Source organism: Hypanus sabinus, chromosome 1 (genome assembly GCF_030144855.1).
Source record: "Hypanus sabinus isolate sHypSab1 chromosome 1, sHypSab1.hap1, whole genome shotgun sequence".
Classification (NCBI taxonomy): domain Eukaryota; kingdom Metazoa; phylum Chordata; class Chondrichthyes; order Myliobatiformes; family Dasyatidae; genus Hypanus; species Hypanus sabinus.
This window is the reverse complement of record NC_082706.1, coordinates 37,868,576-37,892,818: the sequence shown is the minus strand read 5'-3', so window position 1 is coordinate 37,892,818 and position 24,243 is coordinate 37,868,576. Positions and strand designations below refer to the sequence as shown.

General features: G+C 50.5%; 1 protein-coding gene across 1 annotated transcript in view; it reads right to left on the bottom strand.

Moving 5' to 3' along the window:
* megf8 (multiple EGF-like-domains 8) overlaps positions 1–24,243 on the bottom strand; it is a 123,234-nt gene that overhangs the window by 34,470 nt on the left and 64,521 nt on the right. The window contains exons 22-29 of the mRNA XM_059967940.1: positions 23,115–23,325; positions 20,772–21,003; positions 10,069–10,213; positions 9,006–9,235; positions 8,578–8,691; positions 7,063–7,178; positions 3,070–3,256; positions 89–263 (exon numbers count right to left, since the gene is read on the bottom strand). Of these exons, the coding sequence (XP_059823923.1) occupies positions 89–263; positions 3,070–3,256; positions 7,063–7,178; positions 8,578–8,691; positions 9,006–9,235; positions 10,069–10,213; positions 20,772–21,003; positions 23,115–23,325 (1,410 nt within the window). The remainder of the gene's footprint in view (positions 1–88; positions 264–3,069; positions 3,257–7,062; positions 7,179–8,577; positions 8,692–9,005; positions 9,236–10,068; positions 10,214–20,771; positions 21,004–23,114; positions 23,326–24,243) is intronic.

The following is a 24,243-nucleotide window of genomic DNA, read 5'->3' as shown; positions in this document are numbered from 1 at the left end:
AGCTGAAGCAGCCACCCCGAGCTCTCTTCCCCACAGACCCCCAGCACGGACCAGAGCCCGGGACCCCGCTCCCCGAGCCCCGCCCTACCTGTGGGTGCCGTTCCTGTGTGCTGCTCCAGGCGCCAGCTGCCCGTGTCTACGCTGTACTGCAGCAATCTGTTGTTGAAGCCGTTCTGGGGGGAGTACCCCCCCACCAGCAGTAGCAGCGACGAGTTGCGGCACTGGGTGAGAGTGTGTCCAGCCACGGGGGGGATCAGCTCCGACTGCGGGGGGGGGGAGTAGGGAGGTCAGATCCTGGCGGCTCACCTACAGCCCACCCCCAACCACCCTCCTCATGCTGGAAACACAGTAGTTCAGGCGGCATCTGTGGAAGCAGAACCGAGCCAGCAACTCTCTGCAGAGGGGTTGGACAGTCACACAGCAAGCAAACTGGTCCTTCGGCCACACTCATCTGTGGAGGCAGAACCGAGCCAGCAACTCTCTGTAGAGGGGTTGGACAGTCACACAGCAAGCAAACTGGCCCTTTGGCCACACTCATCTGTGGAGGCAGAACCGAGCCAGCAACTCTCTGTAGAGGGGTTGGACAGTCACACAGCAAGCAAACTGGCCCTTCGGCCACACTCATCTGTGGAGGCAGAACCGAGCCAGCAACTCTCTGTAGAGGGGTTGGACAGTCACACAGCAAGCAAACTGGCCCTTCGGCCACACTCATCTGTGGAAGCAGAACCGAGCCAGCAACTCTCTGTAGAGGGGTTGGACAGTCACACAGCAAGCAAACTGGCCCTTCGGCCACACTCATCTGTGGAGGCAGAACTGAGCCAGCAACTCTCTGTAGAGGGGTTGGACAGTCACACAGCAAGCAAACTGGCCCTTCGGCCACACTCATCTGTGCCAAGCAGCTTTCCTGAGCTTTGGAACGTCCTGGAGTTTAGGCCATAGCCCTCTAAACCAGGTGGCGAACCTATGGCACACGTGCCCAAGATGGCACTGGCAAAACTTCTGTTGGCTCATGGCATGCAGTGCCATACAACCCAATTCTTTAACTCCCGTCCATAATAAAACGATACCTGGTGGTTATTTTTTTTACTGCAAAATGAAGCTGTGAATGACTTTTTTTTTACAACCCAAGAGCAGTGAGAGTTGCCAGATAATTGCGATAGCACGTGACGTTTTGAAATCCTCACTAACCTGGTGAATACATCAGTACCTGGATAGTAAATGGTTACCACAACAATAGTCGTTAGAAACCATGCTGTTTTTCATGTCTTAAGAAATCAATATTAATAACTTTTGAACAACTTTTACCATCGATAGCAAAACAATGAATACAAAGCAAGCAACTGAACTCATTTTTTTCCTTAAAAAAGTCAATGACTATTGTTACCAATTTATTAATTAATTGTAGTCTCTACACAAAATTACCATGGCACACAAGGGAAAATTTTTTGGAAGATTACATTGGCAATTTGGGCACGTGCTCTTCAAAAGGCTCACCACCCTGTCCTAAACCTTTTCTATCCACGCACCTGCCCAATTTTCTTTTAAATGTTGTTATTGTGCCTGTTTCAACCACTTACTCTGGCAACTCGTTGCATACACCCACCACCCTTTGTGTGTGGGAAAACATCGTCCCAGAGATGCCCTTCAAATCCCTCCCCTCTCATCTTAAACCTCTGCCCTCCTGTTTTAGATCCCTCTAACTCTGGAAGAAGTCTTCAGCTGCTCACCTTATTGTTGCCCTTCATGACTTTATATACATTGAGAACAGAGAACAGTACAGCACCAGAAAAGGCCCTTCAGCCCATGATATTGTGCCAAATTAATGAAATATCTAACTAAACTAATCCCTTCTGTGTACACAATCCCCATATCCCTCAGTGGTCTGCACATTCACGTGCCTCTTGAATGCTTCTATTGTATGCCTTTCCACCACCACTCTCTGTAAAAAAAAACCTTGTGCCTCACATCCCCAAATACTCCCTTCAGTCTCCTTCGCTCCAGGGAACGCAGTCCCAGCCTATCCAGTCTCTCTTTGTAACTGGCAACCACAGCAAGTGGTGAGGAAAGCAAATGGTTTGTTGGGCTGAATGGCAGGAGAATTTGGAGTTCCTTTCAGTGACAGTGAACCCAGTATGTCAGAGTGATGAGGTCTGATGTGGGTGACCCTCCGTGTGTCACCTACAGGTGCTCAGTAGTGTGTGAGATTAGCACAGGATGCTGCTGCGACCGGACCTCGGCACGCGTCCTGTGTCGCATGCCCATTCCCCGTATTCTGCAGCCAACGAACTACTGAAAGGGCTGCCTGGAGTTTCCCCGTAGAACAGTACAGTGCACTATAGGCCCTTCGGCCCACTATGTCATGCTGACCTATATAAAACTACTCCATGGTCAATCTAACCCTTCCCTCCTACGCAGCCCAGACCCCTCATCAAGGGGAACAAACCACTCCACCATCAAAAAGGTAGAAGACAGCTTCCATCACAAAGGACCCTCACCACCTAGGCAATGCCCTCTTCTCATTGCTACTATCAGGGAGGAGGTACTGGATCCTGAAGAGAGGCCCGAAAAAATTCTTTCCCTCTGCCATCAGATTTCTGAATGGTCCATGAACACTACCGCACTATTTCAATCTCTCATTGCACTATTTATATTTTGTGTTTCTTATGATAACTTGATAATAAACCTGATTCTTACATCCCTGTGCCTTTCTAGCAGTCCCTATAATATCAGCCTCCACCACCACCCCTGGCAGTACATTTCATGCACCCACCACTATGGGTAAAAAATCTGACCTCTGACATCCTCCCTAAACTTACCTTCACTCAACTTAAATGTCTCCCTGGGCCGTCTGTTCTACCTTTGCCCCTCAGAACTTGTATACACTCTATCGCAGGATGGGAGAGGATGCCCACCGAGCTCAGGCTCCCAGTACAAAGATCAGAGGTCAAAGCAGCAGCATCGGGGCCTACAACGGTTGTCACTCCTCCTGTTCTGGGGTTACAACTCCGGTCCACATGCACTGGGGGTGGGGCCTGGAACCCCCAACACCCCAGCCCTGCCCCCCCTTACCTTCTGAAGCCTCCACTGCAGCGTCGACAAATCGAGGATCCAGAACTCGTTGGTGACTCCGGAGGGGGTCAGGCCCCCCAGCACAAACATGGTGTCGTGGGACGGGCTGGAGGCAGCTGCGTGGAAGTACCTCGCGTTGGGTCCCTCGCTGACCTGCCGGCTCCAACGCCGATCAGGAACAGAGTACCTGGCGGTGGGATGGGGAGCAGATAGCAAAGGTGTTTAGAGCCTTCCCACCACAGCGGACACATCTCCCCTTCTCTCCCCACCGTTAGTAACAGTCTTCCTCTCCCCTCGGGAATGTCAGCCAAGACATCGGCAGTGACTGAATGCCGTGGCGAGGCAATGGTTAAAGTAACGTGCAGGCAAGGACAGTTCACAGAGAGTGTGGGCAGTCAACAGGGTGAGCAAGGTCTTCGAGGGCATAGCTCCCCTTTGCTCAGAGTGGGACAGGAGACCACTTAGCACACGAGACAAGAATGGAAATGAAGGCACAAACTATTTGATAATTACTTTCCCAACTGATGTATCATTGGCCTTTAGCTTGTAACTTCTACAGGTTATTAACACCTGTATCATCGCAGTGCAAGAAAGGAATCTGAACACCCTCAAGGTCACCAATTTCTGTATAAAAATGACATTTCTTTGTTCCAACTCCAGAGCAGTCGGCCGTGCTCTTCTCCTTGTGCACAAGTAAATGAATTGCGACTGAGGAACAAGTGTGAGTTTTCACAGTCCAGTCGATCAACGATGACAACTTCACCAGGGGTGTCGGTGTGGAGGTAATCACTGCCTGGGATGGAGGGTTTCTGTTACGAGGACCAATGGGAGGGGCTGGGTCTGTTATCTATGGAGCGGAGGGAGCTGGGGTGTACAGAATTATGAGGGGGGTAGACTGAGTAGGCAGCATGGAACAATTCCCTATGGGAGAGCTGTCTTTGACCAAGGAGCAAGGGGTTAGTGGAGTGGAGTGAATCTGGAAGTGGAAAGTGCTACTGGAGACCAAGGGTCTCTGGGCATCAGCATCTCAGAGGAACAGTCCTGGGCCCAACATAATCATACAATCACAAAGAAGGCACACCAGTGGCTCTACTTCACTGGAGTTTGAGGAGATTTGGTACATCACCAAGGAGGCAGCAAATTTCTACAGATGTACCGCATCACCGCCTGGTATGGAAGTGACAATGCGCAGGACCAACAGAGGCCGCAGAGGGTTGTACTCAGCCAGCTCCCGGCCTCCCCACCATCAAGGACATCTTCAGAAGGCAGCAACCATCAATAGGGAGCCTCAACATCCAGCTCATGTCCTCTTCTCATTGCTACCATCAGGGGACAGGTTGACGAGCTTGAAGACCCCCGCTCAAAGTTGGCTTGTCTCACTCCCATCAGGAAGGAGAAACACTTAATATGGAAGCGTAGAAACCTACAGCACATTACAGGCTCTTCGGCCCACAATGTGGTGCCGACCATGTAACCTACTCTAGAAACTGCCTACTGCACAGCCCTCTATTTTTCTAAGCTCCATGTACCTCTAAGAATCTCTTAAAAGACCCTGTTGTATCTGCTTCCACGCACCCACCACTCTCTGTAAGGAAAACTGGCCTCTGACATCCCCTCTTTACCTATTTCCAGGCACCGTAAAACTATGCCCCCTTGTGCTAGCCATTTCAGCCCTGGGAAAAAAGCTTCTGGCTGTCCACACGATCAATGCCTCTCATCATCTTATACACCTCTATCAGGTCACCTCTCACCTTCTGTTGCTCCAAGGAGAAAAGGCCGAGTTCACTCAACCTATTCTTATAAGGCATGCTCCCCAATCCAGGCAACATCCTTGTAAATCTCCTCTGCACTCTCTCTCTGGTATCCACATCCTTCCTGTAGTGAGGTGACCAGAACTGATCACAGTACCCAAAGTGGGGTCTAACTAAGATCTTATCTCGCTGTAACAGGAGGCTACGTAACGTCCACGTCTGAACCGCCAGACTCAAAAAGTTACATTCCCCGAGCAATAAGGCTGATCAACATCTCCACCCACCACTCCACACCCCAACCACCACTGCTTTATTATCTTACGCACAGAAACTCCTATGCCTACTGTCTCTTTATGGACACACAATCATTTATTGTGTATTTTATTAGTATTAGTGTATTCTTTGTCTTATTGGGTTTTTTTGTGCTGCATCGATCTGGATAATAATTATTTCTTTCTCCTTTACACTTGTGTACAGGAAATGACATTAAACAATCTTATTAGACACCTCCTCCCATAGATGCTGTCTGGCCTGCTGAGTTCTGCCAGCTTTTTGTGTTTTTATTTATTTCCAGCATCTGCAGATTCACTCGTGTTGCCTTTAAATGATCTTAAATCTGATTCAGGTTCCCAGCACTGTAGTACACAGAGCAGCAGTTGAATCATTGAAGCAAGGGAGGGTAGGGACCAGGTGCTGAGGGTTGGGGATCAGTGTGGATACGGACTGGGTAGTCACCACGGGCAGGATCTGACCCCAGCATCGACCGTGTGCTGCAGTATGCTTAAACCCATTCCCTCAATGCCTCATTTCCAAAGTGTCTTAAGGCTCATACACTCAGCCTTTACCAGACAGCGAATAAGGTTGTCTCAGGCTACAGCAGGGCAGAGGTCAACAGAAGCTGGGCAGAGCGGTGGCAGATGGAATTTAATCCTGAAGAGTGAGAGGTGAAATTCTGGCAGGGGCCCCTGAAACTGTGGTGTCCTGAGAGACCTCAGGAGATGCCCATGGCTTCTAGCCTGTGGTGACACACGTGAACACAGTAGTGAAGAGGCACTGAGTGCGAAAGTTGGGCATTCATATGGTGGTTGCACCAAGCCCTGGGTAGACTGTAGTATGTGTAGTTCTGGTCTCTACACTACAGGAAGGATTTGGTAACAATAGAGAGGGTGCACAAGAGATTCACCGGGATGTTGCCAGGAATGGAGCGCTGTAGTTATTAGGTAGAAGTTGGAAAAGCTGGGGCTGGGGCTGTTCATTCTGGACGGTAGGAACTGGGGGGGGGGGGGTGATTTTATAGAGGTTTGTAAAGTTATGAGGGATATACAAAGAGTATATATTCCCCACTCCTTTGTCTCCTCCCCTCACTCTCCCCCTCAAATTTTCTTCGTCCCTTCCCATCTCCTCTCCTATCATCCATCCTCATCTTCACCGTCCATCACTAAAGCCCTTGTTCACTGCCGTCTGTCCTGTCCACGCCACTCTGTTTCCTGGGCTGTGCACATCCCAGGCCTGGTATTCCATCCACTCCACACCCTTGTCCCCATGCCTGGTCACGTTTCTGGTTCCGTCTGCATCTGTCCTCATCCCCGGTCCCGTCCCTGACTCTGATCCTGGTCTCTTCCCATTTACTTTGGCCAACAGATGTCTCCATCGCAGCCCTGTTCCTGGTCCGCGACCTGTCCCTTTTCCCATCTCATCCCTGTTTCATCCTGGACCAGAAGCCATCCCTACCTCAGGATCCCATTCTCAGACCCATTTCCCCAACCCACAGCCCAGAATAGCCTGGAACAGCCCCATGCACAGCACTGACGCTCTCCTTATCCCGGTGCCTCTGCACACAGATTGGGGAGGGTTGACCATGGTGGGACACTGAAAAACACACCCCCATTGACTGTGATGGGGCTCTGAGAAAAATCTCCCACTGACTGTGATGGGGCTCTGAGAAAAATTTCCCATCGACTGTGGTGGGGCTCTGAGAACAATCTCCCATCGACTGTGATGGGACACTGAGAAAAATCTCCCACTGACTGTGATGGGACACTGAGAAAAATCTCCCACTGACTGTGATGGGACACTGAGAAAAATCTCCCACTGACTGTGATGGGGCTCTGAGAAAAACACCCCACAAACTGTGATGGTTCTCTGATGAACCCCTGCACACCACACCACCGCTCCCTCTCCCCCCCCCCCCCCCCCCACAACACTCAGACCCTCCAGCCCTAAACCCTGAGCACCTGCTCACCTGTACAGGCTGTTCAACATCCCGTCTCTGATCGAGAGGCCTCCAAAGATCCACAGGGTGGAGCCGGGACCCTCTACCATCGAATGTCCCAGCCGGGGCTGCGGGATCCCGCTGTCCTGCAGACCCACAGAGGAAGGGGATCAGTGGTAGTATTTCCGTCACCAAGTCACATACATCACCGACTACAGTGTGATACTCAAGCAGCTACCTAGGGTATAGAACTTTAGGCAGGTCACATCTGGAGTATTGGGAGTGTAATCTTGTTCATCCTACCATAGAAAGGATGTGGAGGCCTTGGATAGGGTACAGAAGGGGTGCAGACTGGATTAGAGGGTATGAGCTGTAAGGAGAGGTTGGAGTGGAGGAGGCTGAGTGAAGACCTGTTAAAGGTTTATAAGATAATGAGAGGCATTTATTTGTTTATTGAAATTCGGGCCGTGTTGCCCTCCTGCCACCGATTTAACCCTCGCCTAATCTCGGGACAATTTACCACGACCAGTTGGACTGTGGGATGAAAGTAGAGGAGCAGGGAAAATCTATACATTGCACAGAGAGGAAGCACAGACTCCTTACAGCTGACGTTGGAACTGAACTCCGAACTCTGATGTCCCGAGCTATAATAGTGTCAAGCCACCGAGCCACCCCATGATAAGAGTACACAGCCAGATGGGGTAAAAATGGCAAGTAGGAGAGCAACAGTTTATGGTGGGAGCAGGGGAGAAGGTTTCAATGAGGCCGCGTTTTTTGTTTGTCAGTGGACAGTCTGCAGCTCTTCTTCCCCAAGGGGCAATGGGCAACACCAGAGGACATCTGAGATGAAGGAAAGGGTGAGGGGAAGGCAGACGTAGGTTTCTCCTTAGCTCGGAGAGCAGACTGCTGGGGGTGGTGGTAGAGACAGACACATCAGGGACATTTAAGAGACTCTTGGGCAAGAATAATAGAAAAGTGGTAGGTTGTGGACTGTTTTGGAGGGAAGGGGTAGGTTGATCATGGGTTGGTTAATATGGGGTCAGCACAACATTGTGCACCGAAGGGCCTCTATGTTTACTCTGAGAGAGGAGCAACGTGCTGCCAAGGGTGGTGGTGGAGACAGCAACAATGGAGAGAGATTTAGATAGACACGTGAACAGGCAGGGTATGGAGGGGAAAAGGTTACGTTCAGAAGGCTGGGGAGCAGGGCTGAGGAGAGGAAAACAACAGACTCAATGGGCCGGATGGCCTGTACTTCATGGGGAACACCACGAGCAGGCAGTTCGGAATGGCAGCAGGGACAGGGCAGACACGGTGGGACAAAGGGAATGTTCCACATTCTGCAAGGCCCCACAGAAATGAGACTGACCATACAGGAAGGGGAGTGGGGCAGGGGAGGGTGAAGGCAAGGGGGCCCAGGTCGTAAGAAGAGAGGGTAGGGGTGAATGGAAGGGTTGGGGGGGATGGGGGGAAGAGGAATGAAATTGACAGATAAAGAGGGAGCAAAAGAGGGAAGGGGAGAATGGTTGAATCCTTGGCACTCACCGATCCCTCTTCTCCAGTCACTGTCAGCGTCTCCCAGATGATCGTTCCCGGGTGTGTCTGAGATCCGCAATCTCTCCCGGCATATCCCTCCGCACACACACAAAGACCCGAATCCTGGAATACTGAGAATGAGTCCGGAAAACACTCCCTCCCCTTGTCCCCATGTCCCCAGGTCACCGGGGGATTGTTCCCTCCCCTTGTCCTCAGTCCCCACTGCTTGGTCCCCATGCCCTTACGTCGCAGTGGAAACACACTCTCCCCGTTCATTCCGGGTCACTGGAAACATTCCCTCTCCACGTCACTGGGGGATATTCCATCTCCATGCCTCCTGGATACCAGGAACGCTGGGGTGTTGGGACCCTCGTACAGCGCAGACACGGGTAATGTCGTGACTGAGCTGGGACGTGGGGTGGTGGGGTGATACTCACTGTGTCACAGACGCCGGCCTGCAGGTGATGAGAGCAGTTGTTGGGGCAGGGCTGGGATGGGCAGTCTGAACTGGAAACACTGTCTTGGCATACACAGCGCCCGTCCTGGCAGACGTGGTGAACTGGGCAGTGGGGTGAGCAGCCATGGACGTGGTAGGTGGCATTTAAACCCTCCTGGGACAGACCAGCCCGCCTGGACACGTTGGCCTCGAAGTAAATGGTCAGAACTCCTGAAGGGGTAGGAGGGAGCGATGGGGGTGTGTGTGGGGGGGGGGGGGGGAGAGACAATATTATTAAGTACGGTCTCAGTATTAACCCCTCATGATCAACAACACAGCAGGGACCCAGTGTTATCAATGACAGTGGGAGGTCTCCTCATCTGGATTTGGACTCCCCTACCCTCGTGACTATCCAGCTTATTTACGCCTCCCGTGATTTTGTTAACCTTCAAAACGTTACGCCTCAGCCTCCTTCACTCTAGGGAGGACAACCCCAGCCTAAACAGAGACACAAGAGATTCTACAGGTGCTGGAAATCCTGGGCAACATGCACAAAGTGATGGAGTAGCTTAGCAGCTCAGGCAGCATCCATGGAGTGAATCAGTCCGATGAAAGGTCTCAGGTCAAACTGTTTATTTCCCCGTGCAGGTCCAGCCTGGCCTGCTGCGTTCCTCAAGCTTGTCCCGTCTGCCCTGAAAACTCAAACCCTCCACTCCTGGTAGCATTCTTGCGTATCTTTTTTTGCACCCTCTCCTGCTTACACTCTCATGTGCAGTTCTTCACTATAGAGGGGCAACTTGAACTGCAGACAGTACTCCGAGGCGACCTAACTGAAGCTTTCTCAAGCAGTAAGAAGACAAAAGACGTCTTCAAGCAAGCCTTGCCCACCTGAGCTGGGCCCATATCCCACCGAACCTTTCCTATCGATGCACCTGTACATTCGTCCTCCAAGTGCCTCTCTCATTTCCTCTGGCAGCTTGTCCCACGTACCCACACCGCCCATGACAAGACGCGACCCCTCAGGTCCCCTTCACACCTCTCCCCCTCAATTTAAGTCACGTTACCTGAGAGGGCCTCCACCGTGATAGGCTGGTCCCAGCCGTTGCCGCAGAAGGCGCCGATCAGCCGTGGGTCGGAGTAGATGGCACTCTCCGGCTGGGAGTCGGTGAGGAATCTCGGGATCCCGTCGAAAACGTAGACGTAGTTTTGCTGGAGGGGGCAGGGAGTAAATGAGAGGGGGTGATACCAGAGTCATGTAGCACAGACAGGCCCTTCTGCCCACTGTGTCCGTACTGACACGCGAGCAACAACTGCACACCCCAGCCTTCTCTGCCTGGTGATTCCTGTGCTGGCTGGCTACTCCTTCAGTGCTGTCTCCACCGCCTCCTTTAGGGGGTGCAGTTCCAAACCCAAATCCCCCCTCCCCGGGAAATAGAAGATCCCTCTCAGATCCCTTTAAACCTCTTTCTGCAGCACCGACCGCTCTGCCACGGGGAAAGGTTTATCACCTGAACTGATTCTACAACCTGCAGACTCATTTTGAAGTGCTCTGCAACTCATGTTCTCAGTTTGTCTTCTTTTATACACCGGTTGTTTCTCAGTCTTTGTCTATTTATGTACGATTTTTTTTTTTGTAAAATTCTATTATATTTTTTTCACTGTAAATGCCTGCAAGAAAATGAATTTCAAGGTGACATACACTGGGATACTAATTTACCTTGACCACTCTTTGCAATGCTGTCCACCTGTGTCAGGTTTCCACTCAGCCCCTTCTGCTCCAGGGAGAGTACTCCCAGCCTCTCCGGTCTCTCCTCCTAAATGAAGCCCTCCATTCCAGGCAACGTCCTGGCGACCCTCCTCCGCACCTCCTTCACTGCAGTCGCCTCCTTTCTATCTGGCCTCCCAAAAGGCACCTCATCATTTCCAAAACCAATGCTCTGCCTGTTGCAACAACCGATCCACCTTGCTCCTCAAATCAGTGCAAGGACGCACCATTGGTCATAGACTTCCACTCAGATTCCTGGACATTAACATCTCAGAGGATCTACAAACTGATACAATCACAGATGCTGTTGACTCTGCTTTGTTAGAGATTTGGGATGTCACCAAATTCCTACAGGTACAGTATATGGTGGAGGGCATTCTGACTGGTCACATCACGAGCACAAGTCTCCTCACCACTGAAGACACCTTCAAACGGCGCTGCCTCAAGAAGGAAACATAAAGACCCTCACCACCCGGCGGGACAGGCTCTTTTCTCATTACCACTGGGGAAGAGTTACAGGAGCCTGAATTCTCAATGTTTTAGAAACAGCTTTTTTGCCCTCTGCCATCAGATCTCTAAATGGTTCCTCTTCAGTATTCCTCTTTGGCTGTTTATTTTTTATAATGTATAGTAATTTTTATGTCTTGCATTGTACACCTGCCACAAAACAACGAACATCAGAATAAACAGCACTTCAGTGATGATAAACCTGATACTGATTCAAAACCAAGCCTCCATCTTCACCCTCAGCCTCCCGTTATCAAGCCTACTTTGGATCCAACATGCCCTGGGTCATCTTTTTGACCAGCCTTACTGAGGACCACACAAACTACACCTTTGCCAATATACTTGGTTACATCTTCACAAAACTCGATCAATGCAATGAACCAGGTTAGGTGTCATATCTCCCAGAGGGAGAGCATTATGGAGACAGTGACCCTTTTCCATAGCCTTGGACATGGGTAGAAGCAGATGGTATGGGGTAGTATTTAATGGGGTGGGGGACAATCAAAATTATAATGCTATTAAGCTGGAACAGGGGAGCATAAATTGGGAATGGATATACTCGGGAATGTGGAGGTTATTGAGGGAGCACTTACTGGGGGTTCTGGATAGGTTTGCCCATTGAGGGAGGGAAGGGGTGGTAGGGTGAAGGAATCATGATTGACAACAGATGTGGAACATCTAGTCAAGAGGGAAAAGAAGCTTTTTTGAGGTTTAGGAAGCAAGGGCAAGACAGGGTGCTGGAGAGTTACAAGGTAGCCAGGACAGTGCAGAAGAATGGACTTAGGAGAGCTAGAAGGGGACACCTTGGCGAGTGGGATTAAGAAAAACCCCGAGGTTTTCTACACATACGTGAACAGGATGGCCAAAGTGAGGGTAGGTCCAGTAAGGGATAGCAGAGGAAACATTCCAGGAGTTAGGGAAAGTAGGTAATAAATACTTTGCTTCCGTATTCACTAGTGAGAGGGATCTTGGGTGATTGTCAGGACAACGTAAAACAAGCTGGAATGTTTGAATATCTTGATGTTAAGAAAGAGGATGTGCTTGAAATTTTTAAGGATAGATGTCCCTGGGGCCAGATGGAATATAGCCCAGGTTATTATAGGAAGCGAGAGAAAAGTTTGTTGCGCCCTTGGTGATGATCTTTGCGCCTTCACTGACCACAGGAATAGTACCGGATGTTGGAGGGTGGCAAACATTTCTATTTGCTCAAGAAAGGGAGTAGGGATAACTCTGGGAATTACAGACCAGTGAGTCTTACTTCAGTGGTGGAGGAGATTCTCACCAACAGGATTTAAGAGTACTTGGAGAAGCATACTCTGACTAAAGATCATTAGCAAGGCTTTCTGAGGAGCAAGTCACACCCCATGAGCCTGAGTGAATTCTTTGAGGATCTGACAAAACTGGCCTGCCCTTGGAAGGCAGGAGGTGCCAGTGTGCGGACAGTTTGATGTCCAGTGCTGTTCCACAGGGATCCAGCTCTTTGATTTTTATAAATCACTTATGAGGAAGTGGAAGGGTGCGTTAAGTCTGAAGATGATACAAAAGTTGGTGGAGCTGTGGATAGCGTGGAGAGTTGGTGAAGGTTACTATGGGACATTGACAGTTTGCAAAGCTGGGCTGAGAAGTGGCAGATGGGGTTCAACCCAGAAAAGTGTGAAGAGATTCATTCTGAAAGGTCGAATTTGAAGGCAGAATACAGAATTAATGGGAGGATTCTTAACAGTGTGGAGGAACAGAAGGGACTTTGGTGTCCATATCCACAGAACCCTCAAGTTGCTGAGCAAGTTGATTGGGTTGTTAAGAAGGCACATGGTCTGTCTGGCCTTCATTAGTTGTTCAAAATCCGTGAGGTAATGTTACAGCTCTCTCCCACCCTGGTAAGACCACACATGAAATACTGTGTTCAGGTCTGGTCACCTCATCATAGGAAGGATGTGGAAGCTTTAGGGAGGGTGTGAGAGATTTACTGGGGAGCTGCCTGGACTTTAGGGCATGTTTTATGAAGACAGGTTCAGTAAGCCAAGGCTTTACTCTCTGGAGCAAAAAAAAGCGAGAAATGACTTGATAGAGGTGTACAAAAGGCATGATAGAGTGAATAGCCAGAGGCTTTTCCCCCAGGACTGAAATGGCTGAAGCAAGTGGGCATAATTTTAAGATGATTGGTGGAAAGGGGGAGACGTCAGAGCTAAGTTCTTTACACAATGAATGGTGGCTGTGTGGAACACCTTCCTAGGCACAATGGTAGAGGCAGATACATTAGGGGCATTTAAGAAACTTAGATAGGCACTGAATGATGGAAAAAAGGAGGGTTATGTCAGAGGGAACGGTTTGTTTGATACTGAAGTGGGTTAAAAGATCAGCATAACATCTTGGACCAAAGGGCCTGTTCTGTGCTGTAATGTTCTATGTTCTATCAGTTAGTTAGACAATCTTCCATCCCCCTATCCTTGAACAGTCCGAGTTTTTTCAAGAGATTATTGAATCCTATCCCTCAGAAGATTTTCCAGCAACTTCTTTACCTCTGACCTGATTAATTAGGCTAGCTTTTCCCTGCTAGCCTTCTTGAATGAAAGGAGCACATTTGCTGCCCTCCTGTCACCTAGCACCTCAACTATGGCCAGCAGAGATTTCATTAGAACTTGACAGATTATCCATTTTTCTCTTATGCCTGCCAAGATATTTATTGCCCTCTAAATCATAACATGTTATAGAATTTCACCATTCCCTTCCTTGAAAACTCCCACTTTCTCCTTAGTGACTACAGAGGTAATCATGTAGGACCTCACCCACAACTCTGGCTCCATGCCCCTTAGGTCCCTAATTGATCGCATTATAACACAGAGCAGTACAGTATAGGCCCTTCAGCCCACAATATTGTGTTGAACTTTTAATCTACTCCAAGATCAATCTAACCCTTCTCTCCACATAACCCTCCACTTTTTTTCCATCATGTGCCCCTGATGTATCTGCCTCTACCACCACGCCCAGCTGTACATTCCACACACCCACCTCTTCATGTGTGAATAAACCCACTGGATATCTCCCCCTCTAATTTCCTCCAATCACCTTAAAATTATGCCCTCTCTTATTAGCCACTGCTAGCCTGGCAAAAAGCCTCTGGCTCTCCACTCCATCTGTACCTCATCAGCTTATACATCTCTCAATAATCACAATCTCTGGATAGCAGGTCCTTAATATTCAGTTGCAAAAAAAGTTTGCAAACCCTTTGCAGTTACCTGATTTTCAGCATTAATTCTTAAAATGTTGTCTGATCTTCATCCAAGTCACAATAGACAAACACAATCCTCTTAAACTAACAACACACAAACAATTGTACTTATTTTATTCAATACATTATTTAATCATTCACAATCCAGGCAGAAAAAAGTATGTGAACCCTTGTATTTAACAACAGATAGAACCTCCGTTAACAACAATAACCTCCACCAAATGTTTCTTGTAGCTGCTGAGCAGACTTACACAACAGCAAGGAGGAATTTTAGACCATTCTTCCACAAAAAACAAACGTTCATCAATACTTCTGGGATATCTTGCATGAACAGCCCTCTTCAGGTCATGCCGCAACATCTAAATTGGGTTAAGGTCTGGACCCTGACCTGGCCATTCCAAACCATGAATTTTCTTCTTTTTAAATCATTCTGTTAATTTACTCAACACACACAAAATGCTGGTGGAACACAGCAGGCCAGGCAGCATCTAAAGGGAGAAGCACTTCAACGTTTCGGGCTGAGACCCTTCGTCAGGACTAGATGCTGCCTGGCCTGCTGTGTTCCACCAGCATTTTGTGTGTGTTGTTTGAATTTCCAGCATCTGCAGATTTCTTCGTGTTTGCTCTGTTAATTTACTCTTCTGTTTTTGGATCATTGTCTTGCAATCTCCAACTTCTGTTAAGCTTCAGGTGATGGGCCGCTACCCTGACATTCTCTTGTAAAATGTCTTGATACAATTTTAAATTCATTGTTCCCTCAACGACTGCGAGTTGCCCAGGCCCCGAGCAGCAAAGCAGCCCCAAACATGATGCTCCTTCCACCATGCTTCACAGTTGGGATGAGGTTTTTGTGTTGGTGTGTAGTGCCTTTTTTCCTCCATAGTGGTGTCCATTTCTGCCTAAAAGCTCAACTTTTGTCTCATCTGTCCACAGGATACTGCCCCAGAGGTGCTGTCAAACATCCAGGTGGTGTTTTGCAGCAATGTTTTCTTTGGAGAGCAGTGGTTTCCTCCGTGGTGTCCTTTGATGAATGCCATTCTTGTTCAATTATTTTCTTAAAGTGGACACATGAACAGAGACTTCAACAAGTTCTAGAGATTTCTGCCCATCTTCTGCTGTTACCCTTGAGTTCTTTTTCACGTCCTTCAGCACAACACATTGTGCTCTTGATATAATCTTTGCAGGACACCCATTCTTAGAAAGAGTAGCAACAGTACTGAGTTTCCTCCATTTGTGGACAATTTCTCTTACTGTGGACTGATGAACACTCAGGGCTTTAGAAATCTTTCTGTAGCCTTTTCCAGCATGTTATATCTCTACAATTCTTCTTCTAAGTTCCTCTGACAGTGTTTTGATCGAGGCATGGTGTACATAAACAGATCTTTTTTGAGAAGACTATGTTCTGTCAGTAACCTGACTTTGTGTGTCATTTTTATAGGGCAGGGCAGCTCTACAACCCACACCTCCAACCTCATCTCATTGATTGGACCACCTGACTCCAAATCGCTTTATAGAAGGCATTACCCCAGAGATTCACCTGCTTTTTGGAACCTGGACTGTGATTGTTTAAATGGTGAACTCAGTATTGACAAGAAGTACAGACAGACATACTTTATTGATCCCAAGGGAAACTGGGTTTCGTTACAGCCGCAACAAGAATAGTGAAGAAATATAGCAAAATAAAACCACAAATAATTAAATAATAATAAGTTAATAATGCCAAGTGGAAATTAAGTCCAGGACCAGCCTATTGTCTCAGGGTGACTGACACTCTGAGGGAGGAGTTGTAAAGTTTGATGGCAACAGGTAGGAATGACTTCCTATGACGCTCAGTGTTGCAACTCGTTGGAATGAGTCTCTGGCTGAATGTACTCCTGTGCCTAACTAGTACATTATGGAGTGGATGGGAGACATTGTCCAAGATGACATGCAACTTGGACAGCATCCTCTTTTCAGACACCACTGTCAGAGAGTCCAGTTCCGCCCCCACAACATCACTGGCCTTACGAATGAGTTTGTTGATTCTGTTGGGAGTCTGCTACCCTCAGCCTGCTGCCCCAGCACACAACAGCAAACATGACAGCACTGGCCACCACAGACTCATAGAACATCCTCAGCATCATCCGGCAGATGTTAAAGGACCTCAGTCTCCTCAGGAAATAGAGACGGCTCTGACCCTTCTTGTAGACAGCCTCAGTTTTCTTTGACCAGTCCAGTTCATTGTCGATTAGTACAATTATTTGTGTGTTATTAGTTTAGGCAGATTGGTTTGTCTATTATTGTGACTTAGACGAAGACACTTTATGAGTAAGTAATAAATGATGATGATGATGTCGACTCAGGCCTGAGAGACCAGTGTCGAGCATTTCCATGCCTTACAAGGTGCGCCACTCCCCACACAGACATTTTGCAGTATTTTTCTTTATTTTCCCTGTTCCCGAGTACAGTTTCCATCTGCGCCGGGTTGAGCTCGCAACTCGAGAACAGCCTGACTGGATTCCAACCCGGGAACCTCCGTTCCGGAGTCCGGCGCTGATGTCACTGCGCCACCAGCCAAGCTAAGTAATACAGAAACCAGGTAATTGCAAAGGGTCATAAACTCCTTCTTGCATCTGCATATATAAAAAGCCCTGGGATTTACTTCACGTTATCTGTCAGTGAGATTTGTGATCCTTCTTTTCCCTCCTAACCCCATTTAGAAGCGACTCCACACTCTCTGTAGTGAAGGGTCTCCCTGAATTCTGTGTTCTCAACTTCCCAAGTGCTTCCTTTTCCTCTTCACCCAGCCCTCGATACCCTTGACACCTACTTGTCACCCTTATTTTATGTTACGTAGAGATATGGCACAGAACGGGCTCTTCCAGCCCAACAAGCCCTGCCCAGCAACCCACACTTGCCTAATCGCAGAACAATTTTAAATGACCTGGACTGAGGGAGGAAACCACCTTCATGAGGGGAATGTACAAACTCCTTACAGATGCTGCCAGAATTAAACTCCGAACTCCAACAATAGATCAAGCCAATCGCTATGGTACCGTGGCGCACATTGGCACTGACCCCTTGCCTTTTTGATTCCTGAATAAAGATTTACCTACAAGTCACTCTCCCAGGGTACGGTTCCCAGAGCTTGGTCGGAAAGCTCACCAATGCCTCTAATTTCTCAGAACACCAAGGAATTTTGCATGTCCCCTTTCATTCTTGGTAATTTTTATTGAGGTTTCACCAAAAGGATCCAATCAAGATGAATTTCGGCAACTGCTCTCCCTATGACTGAAAGAAACTGCACAGAGTTGTGGACTCTCCATGGGGAATGCACACAAAATGCTAGAGGAACTCAGCAAATCAGGCAACATCTGTGGATGTTCTCCCTTCTCGTTGCCTCAGCAAAGCAGTCAGCGTTATTAAAGACACCTTCCTCCCCGGACATTTTCCCTTCCCTTCTCCTTACTCTGACTGGGCAGAAGCTTCTGCCCTACAATTATAATACTACTGAACGGTCCTCTAGAACAATAAGATGGACTCAAACTCACAATTCACCTCGTTATGGCCTTGTACCTCACTGCTTACCTGCACCACACTGTTTTGTAACTGTAACACTATTCTACACTCTGTTATTGTTTCTCTTGTACTATCAATGAAATGACCTGCCATGTAGGCATGCAAAACCAAGTTTTCCACTGTACCTTGGTACACATGACAATAATAAACCAATTTGCTAATCCCCACATCAGTATCTCTGTCCCTGGCCTCCTCCACTGCGAGGGTGAGGCTTGAGATAACAGCACCTCCTACAGAGCCTGGGCTGTTCGCAGTCTGAATATTAACACAAGAGGAGCTGGAAGTCTTCAACACACAAAATTCTGGAGGAACTCACAGATCCATGGAAATGAATGAACAAGTTGACGTTCTGGGTCGAGACCCTTCATTGGGATGGGGAAGGAAGTGGGCAGAAGCCAGAATACGAAGATGGGGAGAGAGGGAGGACTACAAGCAGGCAGGAGATAGGTGAGACCAGGTATTCTGGGAAAGTGAGTGGGTGTTGGATAATGTGAGAAGCTCGAGATGATAACTGGAAGAAGGAAAGGACTGAAGGAGGAATGTGAAAGGACAGGACACTGGAATAAACGGAAGGAGGTGAGCAACAGAGAAAAGCGATGGGAAGATCATGATGACAGGGAAGAAGAACATTTAACAGTGCAAAACTGAGTCCCAGACTAAGACTCACCGTATCTTGGCAATAACATACCAAATGATGTTGAAATCTCCCTTCCACCAATTCAGAACCTCGATGCCGCTGGAACTGCAGCTACAAGCGAAATCTTGAGTGATCTATCAGGGTCTGATACAAGAACACTAATGCACAGGAACACAAGAGGTGCCATAGTAGTGTGGCGGTTAGCGCGATGCCAATTCAACTCGGGGCGTTGGAGATCGGAGTTTAATTCCGCTGTCAGCTGTAAAGTCTGTATGTCCTCCCTGTCGAGTGTGTGAGTTTCCTCCCCCAGTCTGAAGGCCGGTGGGTTAACTGCTCACTGTAAATTGTCCCATGATTAGGCTAGGGTTAAATCGGGGTTGTTGGGTGGAGAGGCATGAAGGGCTGGAAGAGCCTTTACCGTGCTGTATCTCAGTGAATACAGAAAGAGGCTGCAAAGGGTTGTGAGCACTGCTCAAGCCATCAGGGGCACCTTCCCACCTCCAACAGCATCTCCCTCAGGAAGGCAGTGACTATCAATGATCCCTACCGACCAGGCCATGCCATCTTCTCACAGCCACTATCAGGCAGGAGGCAGAGAAGCCCATGGTTCCACACCACCAGGGGCAGGAACAGCTACTTTCCCACAACAATCAGGATCTTGAGCTGACCTGCACAAGCCAAATGATACCTCAAGCAAAGGAACACGACAAGCCACCTCATGCACTACCATGGACTAGTGTCTGACTGTGTTTTTGTGTTGTGATCAGTTTTTTTCTCCACTGTCCTGTATGACTTTAAGTCACAGAGTCCCACAGCATGGAAACAGGCCCTTTGGCCCACCAGTTCATGCTAACCAAAGCTCCTGGCTAGTCCCATTTGCCTTCATTATCCCTCAAAACCTTCCATACCCATGCACCTGGCTCAGCCACTTCCTCTGGCAGTTTGTTTTATATACTCACCATCCTGCATCCCAGGCTCTTGTTAAATCTTTCCCCTATCACATTAAACCTCCACCTCCTCGTTCTGACTCTCCAACCTTAGGGAAAAAAGGACTGTGCATTCACCCTATCCATGGTCATATACACACTAAAGTTACCCCTTAGTTTCCAATATTCTACGGAATGAAATCTCAGCTTCTCCACCACTGCGCCCCCCCCCCCCCCCCCCCCCCCCCGTAACTCAAGTCCTGACGACATCAGTGTGGAATAAGCTATAAGCTGCCAGTGAAAGGGGAAGATGTGGGTTCAATTACAACTTTTAAAAGAGAAGTTTCAATGGCTACATGGATGGCAGAGGTATGGAGGACTGCTCTAGGGGCAGGTAGATAGGACTAGGTAGAAAACACAGGTTGGCACAGAGTAGATGGGATGAAGGGCTTGAATTTAAAGAGCAAACACGAGGAAATCTGCAGATGCTGGAAATTCAAACAACAACACACACAAAATGCTGGTGGAACACAGCAGGCCAGGCAGCATCGAAAAGGAGAAGCACTGTCGATGTTTCGGGTCGAGACCCTTCATCAGGACTTGAACTTGCTGTTGGATTAGACTGGATAACTGGTATTTTATTTGCAGTGTAACAATTAATGCCTGCCATTATTTTAATATAACCTACATACATGTAACTGTTTAGTATGTTTCCTTGTGGTCACAGTATGTATTTGTATTTCTTCCGTGTGTCCCCTAGAGGTTACAGTTCTGTGTATGATTCTGGAAATTTCTCTGATGTCACATTATTTGAATAGGGGTTATCTGATTGGTTATCTCTTAACTACAAACTGGAATGGAGTGTTTCTTATCTATGGGTATACAAGCTGTACACAAGAGCTCACCATCTTTCTTTCTCTGCTCTTTATTCTTTTCTCTTCCTTTCACTTTATTACTAGCCTCTTCTTAATCCGTTTCTGATTTTCTTTTTTTCCCTCTGGAAGTGCTCAATAAAATGATCATGAAGGAACGGGTTTTACGCCTCTTTCCGAAAGAACCTTGGATCAAAAAGAGCAGAATCCAACACCGTGTGCTCTCTGCAGCCGAGCAAGAGAACCCTCCCACCGTCAGTTTCCCACACTCACCCCACACTGGATTCGAATGTCTGGGCTGATGGTGAGGCTGATGATGGGGCAGGTGCCCAGTTGAAGGTCCGAGCAGGACACTGGCGAGTCTGAGGTGGTGAGCACCCACAGGCAGTAGGCGAGGCCGGTGCTGGAGATGCCGCTGCCCCTGAGGGAACCCAGGGCTGAGGACGAGGAGACGTTGCTCAGGAGGGTGCGGCCAGCACACTCACGGAAACAGGTCCCGCCGTCCCTGGGAACACACAACACGGGCTGCTGATCAAACACGGCGGCTCAGAAGCACAAACCGTCTGCAATCGAGCTGCGACAGGGAGATGGGGGTCATCGTCTGGGAGGGAGGGTCAAATGTGGAACTGGAGGGGACAATACACGAGGCAAGGCGGTTAGAGGGACACACACCACCACCCAACAGAGAGAGCACGTTCAATGCCCTCTGTGGAGTGAAGGAGGGGTCTAATTACAGGGAGGGAGAGAGGGATCTGGGATGAGACACAGGATGAGGAAGGGAGGGAGGGGGACCGGATGGGTCACTGGGTGAGATAGGGAGGGAGGGGGCCCGGATGGGTCACAGGGTGAGATAGGGAGGGAGGGGGCCCGGATGGGTCACAGGGTGAGATAGGGAGGGAGGGGGCCCGGATGGGTCACAGGGTGAGGGAGGGAGGGAGGGGGCCCGGATGGGTCACAGGGTGAGGGAGGGAGGGAAGGGGCCCGGATGGGTCACTGGGTGAGATAGGGAGGGAGGAGGCCCGGATGGGTCACAGGGTGAGATAGGGAGGGAGGGGGCCCGGATGGGTCACTGGGTGAGATAGGGAGGGAGGAGGCCCGGATGGGTCACAGGGTGAGGGAGGGAGGGGGCCCGGATGGGACACGGGGTGAGGGAGGGAGGGAGGGGGCCAGGATGGGTCACGGGGTGAGGGGGGGAGGGAGGGGGCCCGGATGGGTCACGGGGTGAGGGAGGGAGGGGACCTGGATGGGTCACGGGGTGAGGGAGGAGGGAGGGAGGGGACCCAGATGGGTCACGGGGTGAGGGAAGGAGGGAGGGGGCCCGGATGGGTCACGGGGTGAGGGGGGGAGGGGACACGGATGGGTCACGGGGTGAGGGAGGGAGGGAGGAGGCCCGGATGGGTCACGGGGTGAGGGAGGGAGGAGACCCGGATGGGTCACAGGGTGAGGGAGGGAGGGAGGGGGCCCGGATGGGACACGGGGTGAGGGAGGGAGGGAGGGGGCCAGGATGGGTCACGGGGTAAGGGAGGGAGGGGACCTGGATGGGTCACGGGGTGAGGGGAGGAGGGAGGGGACCCGGATGGGTCAGGGGGTGAGGGAAGGAGGGAGGGGGCCCGGATGGGACACAGGGTGAGGGAGGGAGGGAGGGAGGGGACCCGGATGGGTCACGGGGTGAGGGAGGGAGGGGGCCCGGATGGGACACAGGGTGAGGGAGGGAGGGAGGGGACCCGGATGGGTCACGGGGTGAGGGAAGGAGGAAGGGGGCCCGGATGGGACACAGGGTGAGGGAGGGAGGGAGGGGACCCGGATGGGTCACGGGGTGAGGGAGGGAGGGAGGGGGCCCAGATGGGTCACGGGGTGAGGGAGGGAGGGAGGAGGCCTGGATGGGTCACGGGGTGAGGAGGGGAGGGAGGGGGCCCGGATGGGTCACGGGGTGAGGGAAGGAGGGAGGGGGCACGGATGGGACACAGGGTGAGGGAGGGAGGGAGGGGACCCGGATGGGTCACGGGGTGAGGGAAGGAGGGAGGGGGCCCGGATGGGACACAGGGTGAGGGAGGGAGGGAGGGGATCCGGATGGGTCACTGGGTGAGATAGGGAGGGAGGAGGCCCGGATGGGTCACAGGGTGAGGGAGGGACGGAGGGAGGAGACCCGGATGGGACACGGGGTGAGGGAGGGAGGGGGCCCGGATGGGTCACAGGGTGAGATAGGGAGGGAGGGGACCCGGATGGGACACAGGGTGAGGGAGGGAGGGAGGGGGCCCAGATGGGTCACGGGGTGAGGGGGGGAGGGGACCCGGATGGGTCACGGGGTGAGGGGGGGAGGGGGCCCGGATGGGTCACGGGGTGAGATAGGGAGGGAGGGGACCCGGATGGGACACAGGGTGAGGGAGGGAGGGAGGGGGCCCAGATGGGTCACGGGGTGAGGGGGGGAGGGGACCCGGATGGGACACAGGGTGAGGGAGGGAAGGAGGGGGCCCGGATGGGTCACGGGGTGAGGGGGGGAAGGGGCCAGGATGGGACACAGGATGAGGAAGGGAGGGAGGAGACCCGGATAGAACACAGGGTGAGGAAGGGGACAGGTGGGGACATACCCCATTCAGCTAGTGACCCGATTCTCACCGTGGATCTCCGTAGTAACCGGGCGCACAGCTCTGGCAGTTGGTTCCCTGGGTGTGGTGGGTGCAGTAACAGTGCCCTGTGGCCCTGTCACACTGCCCCAAGGCATCGATCCCATGCCCGTTACACGCACACTGCCGGCAGCCCTCTGGCCCGCTGGCGTTCCCATAACTCCCAGCCCGGCACAACTCGCAGTGCTCACCCTCCGTCCAGTCTGCAAGCAAATCACAGTGGGGGGGGCAGTCAGTCACGTTTGCTCCCTTCACTTGCCCACCTCTGGTCACAGAGACCCATCCACCCCCGCATCCTCGCTTCCAAACACTTCCCCAATGCACCAACTTCTGGTCCCTTCATAATTCAACATAATGCACGGGCACAGGTCCTTGAGCTCAGCTCACCCATGCTGACCAAAGTGCACACGTCAGCTAGCCCACTTGCCCACATCCCTCTGCAATGTAGAACCAGGCCATTCAGCCCATCTAGACCATGCGGCCCGATCTTCTGTCTAGTCCCATCTACCTGCCCCCTGACCTCATCCCTCCAAGCCCCTCCCACCTACAGTACATATCCATCAAGATTCCCCTGAAATGCTACAAATGGACCTATACCTACCGTTCCAACTGCAGCTTGTTCAGAACTCGCACCTCCCTTTGAGTGAACAAGCCCCCCCCAGATTCCTCGTGTGTGTGTGTGTGTGTGTGAGAGAGAGAGATGCTATAAAGTTTTCCACTGCCCCTGTGCGTACACGTACGTGTGTATATAACAATAAACTCTGACTGTGCCATTCAATGAATGCGTGCAGGGTCAGGTAAAATACTGAAGGGGTACTATGCCCACTTCTTGTTGTTACTGTTGGTGGTGGAGGGTGGGGGGGGGGGGGGGTGGGACTTCCGCCGTTAGGTTTCTGGGCAGTGTGTTTCTGGCCTTGTGGCTCATTTTCTGCACTATTCACTTATATCACTTTTCACCACAGCCTGTCGTGACTTTTCACGCCATGTGTCACTGATAATAAACCTGATTCTGATGCACTGAAAGCGTGCAACAGAAGTGGTAAAGGCAGAGCAATTGGAACATTCAGTGCTAGGGCTGCGCGATGCTATTACAGCTTGGAGTGTTCAGAGTTCAGAGTTCA